The sequence below is a fragment of the Quercus robur genome, chromosome 2 (assembly GCF_932294415.1).
Source record: "Quercus robur chromosome 2, dhQueRobu3.1, whole genome shotgun sequence".
NCBI classification, from domain to species: Eukaryota; Viridiplantae; Streptophyta; class Magnoliopsida; order Fagales; family Fagaceae; genus Quercus; species Quercus robur.
The window spans coordinates 9,835,462-9,846,570 of NC_065535.1; the positions used below are offsets into that span (position 1 = coordinate 9,835,462).

General features: G+C 34.2%; 1 protein-coding gene across 2 annotated transcripts; it reads left to right on the forward strand.

The window, feature by feature from the left end:
• Nucleotides 1-4,610: 4,610 nt before the first annotated feature.
• LOC126712260 (U-box domain-containing protein 5-like) lies at nt 4,611-10,525 on the forward strand. Of its 2 annotated transcripts, XM_050411522.1 has the most exons (6): nt 4,611-5,018; nt 5,636-5,711; nt 6,630-6,815; nt 7,053-7,160; nt 8,134-9,227; nt 9,564-10,525. In XM_050411522.1, exons 2-6 carry the CDS (start codon nt 5,658-5,660, stop codon nt 10,303-10,305), a joined length of 2,184 nt encoding a protein of 727 aa, XP_050267479.1. In that variant the 5' UTR covers nt 4,611-5,018; nt 5,636-5,657; the 3' UTR covers nt 10,306-10,525. The 2 variants fall into 2 exon arrangements, with proteins under 2 accessions (XP_050267479.1, XP_050267480.1); XM_050411523.1 differs by lacking the exon at nt 5,636-5,711.
• Nucleotides 10,526-11,109: the final 584 nt, after the last annotated feature.

The window sequence follows — 11,109 nt, forward strand, 5'->3', positions numbered from 1 at the left end:
AATGGGTATGGAATAAGCTAAAAAGGGAGAGAGATATGAGAGTGATTGATGTGGGAGTTTTCATTTAGAAAAATGATCCAACCAAATTGTGGTGATATGGTTAGCAATTTGAAAACTAACAGGAGAGTAGTAGTGTCTAAATTTAAGGGATATGGATGAAAAGTTATAGTGATAGTTTTATAGTATGAGTGTTTTTCTTTTTCCTCTCTTCATTTTTTTTTTTTTTTTGTTATATTCCTCTCTTCAATTTCAAAATAAGAAGAATTGTTATAAAAAAAAATTAAAAAAAAGAAGAAGAATTGTTATCCAAAAAAAAAAAAGTAAAATTGATTTGGAAAAAAAAAATGTGAGATCTCATATTAGGGAGTAGGAGTAAGGGAAATGTAAATTAAAAAAAAAATAGAAAAATAGAAAAAAAAAAAAAAAAAAAAAAAAAAAAAAAAAAAAAAAAAAAAAACCTAATATAAAAAAGGAATAATAAAAAATAAAAATAAAAATAAAAAACCAAAGAGAAAAGTGTAAATGTGGAGTTATGGATGAAATTCAAATCTCTTAATACTTTCTTCTAAAAAAAACTTTTAAATTTATCCTATTTTATAGGCAATATTGTGAAAATATTGTAGATATAATATTTCTCAAAAAAAAAACTTTTTAATGTGGGTTTATATATACATATATATATATATATATATTGGCCAATTAATTAAAAAAAATAAAGAAAGAGAAAAGATTAAAAGTGAAGTTTGCTTTTGAAAAAGTGAGTTAATGGAAGAGTGATCCTATTTTATAAGCAATGTTTTAGTGGGAATTAAAAATACATTTTTACTTTGTTATCATTTAGTTTTGTCTCTACTTAAAGTCTTAAACCTAGAAAAATATGGATATTTTGGAACAAAAAAATTCGGTCTAAAAGAAACCCCTTAAATAATAATAAAGGTATATTATCACGTTTTCGTTAAAAGCTTTGCTTCTAGCCGTTTAGTTTGGTTTATATAGAATAAGTCTATAATTCCAAAAAAAAAAATTTTGAAAAAAAAAAAGTCTATAATACGTATACAGAGTCCCTTTCAATTGACCATCTAGGTGAAATAAATACATGGAATTTAGTCATGCTCACGCCCGCCAGAGAAAAATCATAAGAAAGATATTTCAATAATTTTATCTCCTTATCGTGATGTCATGATAATAACAGTACTTGTGGGTCACTGGGCAAAAACGAAAAAAAAAAAATCATTCTAGCCTAGGGCAGTAGCCTTGATCGGGTGCACCAGCTTCACATGAAATTGCCTGGCCTCATTTATTAGGATCCCAACCTTTCTTTTCTTATTCATCTACCCTCTTTCTCCTTATCCTTCTCTTTGTGGTTTGGCACCAAGCAAAACTGAAAACCTTTACTACTTTATCTCTCAATGTTACCGACACTATTTTTCTTTCTATTTTTCACGGTTAGTAACAGTATGTTGTTATCAAGTGACTGTTTGGATCCGGCTGAAAAAACACATTAAGGTCTAGTGTTTTTATTATTTTTTTTATGCACGTATTTCTAGATAAGAGACAAAGTTATTGTTCAAGTACACAAAGTTACTGTTTATATACTGTTTACATACTATTCACGCACTATTCATGAAATCCACAACCACTTTATTCAAAAATATATATTAAAAATGGGTTTCACGGTATTATTCACACATTTAAAAATTATTTTGTTACAGTATTTTCAATTCTCAGTAAAATAAGTTGTATCTACACAAACCCTAATGGTGAAAAATGACACGTTTGTAAACTTACTAACAAAAAATAAGTCTTAAGATTAGGGCAATCCAAACCAGACCCAGACCTACCGACCAACAAACCCGCCCGATTTCAACCCGAACCGACGCTCTCATCTGTTGGTGACGAGTTTTCGTGCCCAAGACCCGACACCGATGGGTCGAGTGGCGGGTTTTCTTCTCCAAAACCCAAGCCACCCAACCCGACTGATGTAATACACAAATCCAACAACTCTAGCAAGATCAAGCTCAGATTCGAGGAGATCCGGCGAGATCTCGACCATATTTGGTGTGATCCGATGAGATTCGAGGAGATCCAAGCTGATTTCCGCGAGATCTCGACCATATTTGGTGAGATCCGGCGAGATTCGAGGAGATCCAAGCTTATTTCGGCGATTTTCGGAGCAAATGTACTGTGTTTTTGAAGATTCCGGCAACATTTGCAGAATTCGGCAACTCTCTAAACCGACCAAACATTACCCAAACCCGAAACCAACTCGACCGATTGACGCCAGCAGTTAGTTTCGGGTCCCTTTGCCATCCACCCGACGCCGATAAGTCGAATCCGAACTAGATCAAAAATCAACCCAACCCGACCCGACCTGACCCGAGCAGTGGACAGCTCCACTTAAAATACACAAATAATCCATTACCAAGAAGGTAAAAAGGACTACCTTTTAAAGGAATTTTCCTTGCTTTGCCTTTTGGGATTCCTTTGACCCATTTTCACTAAGGATTTGACTATCTTTTTTTTAATGAACCAGGATTTGACTACCTTTTTTGAATGAGAACTATCTTGTGTATTATAATGCTAACTTCCCAACAACATGACTATCCAACACGCTAATATTTTATTCTCAAAAAACGTGCTAATATTTTTTAAATCTAGTTGGCTTTATCTATAGCGAGGGCGTTTGGATCTGCTGAAACTCAAGTCTGCGTTTTGCGTTTTACTTTTTTTTTTTTTTTTTTTTTTTTTTTTTTCTGCACCGTTTCTGATTTTGGGGGACAAGAATACTGTTTATACACGGTTGAACACTGTTCACACACTGTTTGACACTGTTTACACACTGTTTGACACTGTTTACAGGTTAAAAAATATTAAAAATGAGTCCCATGATACTATTCACATATTTAAAAATTATTTTGCTACAGTGTTTTCAGTTTTCAGTTTCAGTAACAATAAGCTCAATCCAAACAGACCCAGCATGTTTAAACTTTAGCAGTCTGATGCTCAACTTGTATAAATCTTTATTACACTCTACCGACCCAGAATTGCCATGACCTCCACTGCTTTTTTCTTTTTTCAAATTAAGCTCAATTTTGGCAATAAATTGGATATGATCATGATGGGCTATATTTCATGCAAGTTGCATATTCATAAAATTTACAGATACACTCTTTACTCACTAGTATCCTCAACAATCTCTTTCTTGTGTGCGAATCATTGCCTCTTTGTGGGATTCCGAGCCTCTATTTGGGCCACGAACAAGTCCTATCAAGTAGAGCTTCAATATTTAAATTGAACATCAATTTACAATTTCAGCTTTTCCTTTTTAATTTTCACTGAGAAGTTGTCTTGAAAACTCTCTAAGTTCTATCAAATTTCTGACCAAATAATTTGTACTTTATTATATTTACTTCCTTTTGTCTTTTGCTAAGAGGATTTCTGTTAGATTTACTGGAACATTATGCAAGTTACAAATGAATAAATGCCTTTTATCAAAAAAAAAAAAAAAGAATAAATGCCTAACTTAACAACAATAAAATGCCGCCCACTATAGGAAATCTTCACACAGTTCTGCAATATCCTGACTGAGACTACCAATTTTGTTATTTTTTCTGGGTCCAGTCCACTACGTAAGTCGTTTAGCCTTTTCTAGTCTTCTTGTTCTTGGTTGAACATCCTGATTGGCTTATTAGCTGGTCCTGGATTCCCATTAATTAGATGAGTACAAAGCAACAAGGACGACTAAGCAATTCTCTTGACTTGCAATTTACTGGTTGTGCTATTATACGCTTTCTTTTCAGTATCCATTAAAAAAAAAAGTTCAAAAATTTTATAATTTTTTAAAAAATTATTTTTGAATTGTCATATGTTCCAGAAGTTAGGGACTAGGATCACTGGTTTGTCATGTTTTGCCAAAATAAATGATTGGTCATAAATTATCAATGATTTTAGTTCACCAAGTTAAAATAATTGTTTTTATACCTTTAATTTCTAATAAATTTAAAGTGATCGTTTTTAGTTCTTAATACATTCAGTGAGTGATGGCGTTATACAAGAAACTAAAAGTAATCGCATGGTCTAAAATCGCATATAGGATAAAGTTTTGGGACCAATAATATGTTTTGCCCTTTTTTTTTAGGTTGTAAATTTTTTTTTTTTTTTTTTTTTTTTTTTTTTTTTTTTTTTTTTTTTTTTCGGATGTTTAGGTTGTGATTTAAACATGAACTTAAGTGATTTAATCTCCATCACTGGTTCATAAATAAAAATACAAGATTGAGATCAAAACACGGTGATATCATTGATGACTATGTACCATTCAAATTCAAGTTTGTCATTTTTTTTTTATTTAATGTTGAAAATTCAAGTTTATAAGTCGAATAATTGTCACACGGGCTGAGTCCAGAAAATTTTGGTATGTGAATCCATGGACTGGGTCTGAGTTTAGTCTTAGTTTTATTATTTTGTAATCTTCTGTAGTTTTTATCTTATGTCACTGTCATTGGACAATTATGTCTTTACGACGATACAAGACCATAACCGGAGACTGTCATGTACGTACGTATGCAAAGAAAAATAATAATTAATATGCTCTTTTGCTCCTAATGCCAAAACACACAAGTAATCACAGAGAGTTCCGTTGTACTAGCTACTATTAATAGTCTATTTCTTTTGGGTAAAGAAAAATCTTCTAAGATAATTACTGGGAAGGAACCTCTTTGTTGCCACAAATAGCAACCAACTCTATCATTCATATATGAGTATTATCTTCAGCTATTTTTATTTTCATAACCTTTGCTTTCTTTACTACCATGTGAGAATGAATTCTCCAAATGAAGGATTTTGGCGTTGTCGTACTTCCTTTGGGTTTCTTTAAGCTGCTTGGCTATGCTTGAAGTTGTTCTTGGCTTCCTCTAGGCTAATACTAGTACTACACAACAGCTGCTTGTTACTTATTGCTATAAACCAACTTTGTAGCTCACGGAAGTTCTGCGTTGGTAGTATGCCACTTGAACTGCTGGGTATTTTTCTCTATTACTCCTTTGCATAAAAAAGACTTGCTCTTTTAGTCCTAGCTTGTTTGACTGTGAAGTTTATAATATGACCTTGTGAATACATATTGATATTGGTATAACTTTGAATTATCTATCATAATTTTATTGCTTTGTTTTATGGTTGTCATAGAGATCCTTGGTCTTTCTATGCTAGTTTTGTGACAAGAAAGGAGCCACTGTGTGATTGAATAATGTGAATCAAAGTCTTGTTGCAACTTCTGCTGTGGAAAAATGGATCCCTTTTTAGTCAATATGCAGTTAAATTATGCAAATAATTTTACATGTAACTTCAAAAATAATTCATACTGTATACAAAGCACAAATGAAGAGGGTGAGCCAAGTTTAGTTGTGTCAATATTCTCTCCAAAGAGCCTTTGTAATCACCAAGTACAATAGACCCCTCTTCCATCAAAAACAAATTTGTTTGGGTCTGCAAGCGGGGCAGTTGGTTTTGTGTTTTTATTGTTTCTTGTTTGACTTACCATCTTGCTATTTATTTAATGTTGATGTGTAAAGATCCTATTTTGGATTTGTTAATTTCTATTACAATTCCTCAGTTTAAACAATCAAGTTGTTTATACCAGTTTGCTGATTGATGATATACATATGATGGGGAAGAATGGTGCTGAAATCATGGATCCATATGGTTGTAACATTAAGGTAAAAAATCATTTCTTGACACTGAGGGTGGGGTTGGGGTAGATTTAAATTCAACTGTTACCAATCAAGGAATCAAGATAGTTATTTTATTTTATTTTTGATAAGTGAGATATTTATTTAATTATGCATTTCAACCTTTCATTTACCAACTTTGCTAAAATTAACATTTTTCACAATTTTCTGAGATGATAAGGTGTGAGAGGTGAACAATTACTTTTATATAAGCCCACCAGGAACGCTACTTAAATTGTCCGCTACTCGCATCTTAGCAAGTTGTATAAAAAGTTAGTCATTTACATTTTTTTACCAAACAATAGAACTCCTATTTGGTTTCATTATAGGACTCAAGCTTGATTATGGAACTAGAGTTACAATGTTGAGCAGACGTTTACTGTAATGGAGTCTTTTAGTTGAAGATTTATCATTTCTAGATAGGTGCGTGGTGTTTGAACACATAGAAAGCCAACTATGAAGTAAGAATTAAGCAAAAGTAGTCACTCCTAGGCTGGGTGACTCTGTATATAGCTGTAGTATTGTAAGTTAAATTTATAAAACAGAGAGCATAACTATAAGTCTCTCCGAATTGCGGTACTATACTATGGAAAATCTGGAAATATACAACATTCAAATGTTCACTTTTATTTTTAGGACCTTTTCCAACAAATGTGGAGGGCTATGGGCTAGAGTTCACAGCATGCCCCTGCCCCTCCCTTATCAGCAACTGTTCTGGAATTTTCTATCAGTTCATAAAGGATTGATCCCAAGCTAGCACCCATTCATGGGATTGATCACATTTTTGAACCATGAAGTGACCCCAGGAAGGGGATAAGTCTTAATGGTTCTGTTTTTGTTTTTTGTTTTTTTTAACTTTGTCTATTTCAGAATTTTCCTTTTATGACTATATCTCATTTTTTGCAGGTTCATTGTTTAATGTGTTTAGAGCTTAAAAAATTCGTTGATAGAATTTCAAAAATACTTCCAGACATTGAGTCTGCCCGACCACGATGTACATCAGGGATAAAGGCACTGTGCTCATTACATGCTGCCATGGATAAAGCAAAATTACTTCTCCAATACTGCTCAGAGTCTAGTAGACTCTACCTGGTACGCATTTCACTCTTATAATTTGCAAATAACTTGCATTTTGGAAAGAAAAATATCTCACACAATATTTACTCTCCAAATCTTGCATTTGTAATGAGTAGAAGCAAATGTTTCATACTCTCCAAATGTTGCTCTTAAAATTTATATAGTGACGCAACTACTTAATGTCCTCATAGCTTTTATTTCCATCACTCTTCACTATCTAAGTATCTAATGACTTGGGTATAATATTTTCAGGCATTTGCAACGAGTAAGATCATCCTGAGATGTGAGAAACTACAGAGCTCCTTGAAGTTATGTTTGAGTCAAATCCAAAATATGGTCCCAACTTTGTTGGCTGCAAAGGTTTGCAATACTTCAGGTCCTTAATTTATAATTATTTTTGGTAATGGCATGTAATTTAAAGGTTTCAAAATTAATGAGTATATTACTTTGTAGATTGTATGAGCCTTCTTCATGCCTCCTCTTGTTATGAAATATTATTTACTGTATATAGGTATCAAATTGTTCCTATTTTGTAAGGTCTATGTTCTTATTGCTTTTTGATAAAATTAAAAATTCTTGGAATGCAACAAGTCATCATTAGTGAAATACAAGTTCCCATTAAAAATTCTTGGAATGCAATAAGTCATCATTAGTGAAATACAAGCTCCATTGTAAAGACAGTTTTTGAATGTGTCGATGCAATGGGGAGACTGTAGATCACCTTTTAATACATTGCAGTTCGGCTTTTGACTTATGGTGCTATATTTTCTGGGTGTTTGGGATTCAATGGATATTACTGAGAAAATCCTTGATTTATTATGCAGATAGCGGATTGGGGGTTCTAATCCTTTATCAGTTGTTTAGAACCTTGTACCTTATGTGTGCTATGGACTATCTAGAGGGAAACAAATTGACGTACTTTTGAAGATGTAGAGTGCATGTCAATGGAATTGCTAGCATGAGTAGCATCTTTCATTAGTGCTCTTTATGAATGGTCCTGTTCATAAAGACTTCTCTTCATAATTTCATAGAGTCAATTCATATGTAAATATTTTTCAATTGTAATTCTTAGGCTACTTCATGTTTTTCTTTTTGATTTTCTTTTTGATGTAGTCTCTTTTCAATAAAATTAGTCTTACTATCAAAAAAAAAAAAAAAAATTTGATGGCCATGGCACTTCTAATTAAAATGCTGTAGGTTGTGTTTTGGGCAAACTAATTTTGATATTGCAGATTCTGCCTTCAGCAGTCATAGTAACTTTATTATTTATTTGGGTACTATCCTTTTTGATTCCTTTACATTACTAAATGTCGAAATTGAAAATTGTCTGCAGATATCTGGAATTGTTCATGATCTTAGGGATGCAAAGTTTCCCATTGACTCTGCTGCAGAAGAGGCTGGGAAGGTTGTACGAGAACTGATTCTGAAGGAAATTCCTACGTCAAATTGTATAAATGATTTAGAACTTGAACCTATTCAACTTGCCGCTTTGAGGCTGAATATTACAACCCCTTCGGCTCTTTCAAAAGAGAAAATGTCTATTCAGAGATCACTTGATAAGGTCCCTGACCACATGGTCCAAAAGAGGATCATACTGAGGTATTTCTTTCATCTTTTGAAGAAGTATGGGGAACTAATTGTACAAAACCTGAATGACAGTACCCTTGTGCAGCATGATGAGTCATCCTATCAGTCCATTGGCTTTGGGACATCTGAACCTCCTGAGGAATTCAAATGCCCCATCTCTATGAGACTGATGTATGAACCAATAATTATTGCATCTGGGAAAACATTTGAACGGTTTTGGATAGAGAAGTGGTTTAATGAAGGTAATGAGACATGCCCAATAACTCATATGAAGCTGGACCATTTGTCCCTCACTCCAAACTTTGCAATGAAGGCCCTCATATCAAAGTGGTCTTCTGAGCATGGAATTACTATTCCTGACCCGTCTTTAGAACCACACCTTGATTCTTTTGAATCCATGAAATCTTCACATTCCAGTTCCATTGTCAGCATAGGTAGTTCTTTGAAAGATTTGCACCTTCAAGTTAGCAGTGTGTCACTATCCTCATTAGGGTCCAGTCATGGTTCAGAAATTATCGAAGAGAAAAGTGATGACTGCTTTAGTTATAGGCTCACTCAAATGAATGCAGAGCCTCAAAGACCTCACCAATCTGTAGATTGTTATGGCAAGGTTTTAGACTTTCTTTCCACACTTGCTGCAGTTTCTTGGGGGTCACAGTGCAGGACAGTGGAAAATGTGAAAAACCAACTGCAAGACAAAAACAGCACATGCCACTCTACAAATTGCAATGGGTGCATCAAACCGTTGATTAAATTTTTGAAGGATGCACTTAAATTAAGAGATATAAAAGCTCAGAGAGATGCTGCAGAGTTGCTGTTGGCGATTTTGAGCGAAAACAGGTGATAATTCTTTTGTGGGCATTGTTTTTTCTCATATCCTATGTGGCACTATTTTAATATTTTTTTTGAGCAACAAGTCTAGGGACCCAACAATTTTCATGGCTGCTAAGGTGGTTGGTGTTAATAAAAGTAATGTCAATAGTAGTAGGCTTATGTAAAAGTAATATTACTCTAATTACAATTCGACACATCAGTAATTTTGACAAAGATTGTGAAAATTAACATTTGAGTGTAAAAATATAGAAGATTTTGAGTGAAAATTAATGGCAATATTATTTTTGTGACGGGAGAAATCACTAGATCCAATGCTAACCAACTATCTGCTGTTTCATGCAGAAGTAAAATGCCACCCTTCGATGAAGATGAGATTTACGTGTTGGCATCATATCTTGAATCTGAAATCACTGGAGAAGCCCTTGCTATCATTGAAATTTTGTCTTGCCAATCCAAGTACCAGTCTTTGATGGTGGCATCTGGTGTTCTTCCTTCCATTCTAAAATTCCTTGATACACAGTACAGGGAATTTCATAGTATTGTTATGAAGATACTGTGTAAGTTGTCCTGCAATGCTGATGTTGGATACCATATTGTATATTTAGACTTCATTCCAAAACTGGTTACTTTTTTGGGTGATCACAATCAAGCACGGTTTTGCATCAAGATTATAAGAAACTTGTGCGATATTGATGAGGTAAGAATTGCACTTGCTGAAACCAGTTCATGTATCAGTGCCTTTGCCAAAGTATTGGAAACTGGAACAGAAGAGGAACAAGAACATGCAGTAGATGTTCTTCTTTCACTATGTCATGAGCGTGTTGAGTTTTGTCAATTGGTCATGAAAGAGAACATAATGCAGCCTTTATTCAATTTATCTGAAAATAAGAATTCAAAGGGGAAGGGGATTGCTATCAAATTGCTTCAGTTCTTGGAACATATCAGAACTGAAGTTTCAGAATGTTCAACAAGTCCTAAAGCTGGCTTGGGCCTAGAAACCTCACGCGACTCTGGCAGGCACTGTAAAGAAAAGAAATCACGTTTCAAGGCATTTCGGTACTTTGGAAATAAGATGTCTGTATAGCCAGCTATCTTTGATAGCTTAAAATAGCTCAGATGTTCAGTCAAAACGTAGGATAGGATATGAGTGGTTTTGTAGAGTTTGAGACCATTAATCATGCTAGCAGATGAGTTTCACTTTCAGAATTAGATAAACCTCTCTTATATAGGAATGTAGAGTCCTGCTGCACTTGTAGTAAGCAGCAATTGTAAAATCCAGTAATGAAAAATTTGTTTTGTAGAAATGGGAGTTTAGGTGGTGTTTGGATTGCTCATAACCCGTACCTCAAAACCTTGTATCTCCAATCCCACAATAATTCAAATCTCTCTACAATTAGTGTTTGGTTCCAAAACCGAGTTATATCTCCCACTGGTATTGCACAGAACGGTAAACATGGCTACCCATCACAAAACCCACAAAGAGACCGAAAGCCACAAACAGAACGGTAACATCTCACTCTTTCAATTCATTTTTCTGCTCTGCCATGCTCATCACAAAACCCAGAAAGAGACCGAAACCCATAAGTCAAAAATCCCATCCCAAGCTGCCAACAACACCATCATCGTCCAAACCCAGCAAGCAATTCACCAAAGACAGGTCTGAAAACCCTTTGTTAAGCAAACCCGACCCATTCAACGCGATAAAAAACCCGTTCTCAGCCATGGTTGTGGGTTTGTGTTTGTGTTTGTGTGTTTGATCGGTGAACATGGTGGAGTGGGTCTGAAGAAGAAAGAAAGAAAGAAAAAGAAAAAGAAAGAAAAAACCAGCAAGAAGAAGAGAAAAAATAAAAAACCATTGGCGGTGGAGAGTGGGTCTGAAGAAGAAAAA

What these genes read in the sequence shown, in the direction of transcription:
- LOC126712260 (XM_050411522.1), top strand. Translation starts at nt 5,658, where the DNA reads ATGATGGGGAAGAATGGTGCTGAAATCATGGATCCATATGGTTGTAAC. An exon ending in CATATGGTTGTAACATTAAG is followed by an intron (nt 5,712 to 6,629) that starts GTAAAAAATCAT and finishes CATTTTTTGCAG; the next exon opens with GTTCATTGTTTAATGTGTTT. An exon ending in CAACTTTGTTGGCTGCAAAG is followed by an intron (nt 7,161 to 8,133) that starts GTTTGCAATACT and finishes AATTGTCTGCAG; the next exon opens with ATATCTGGAATTGTTCATGA.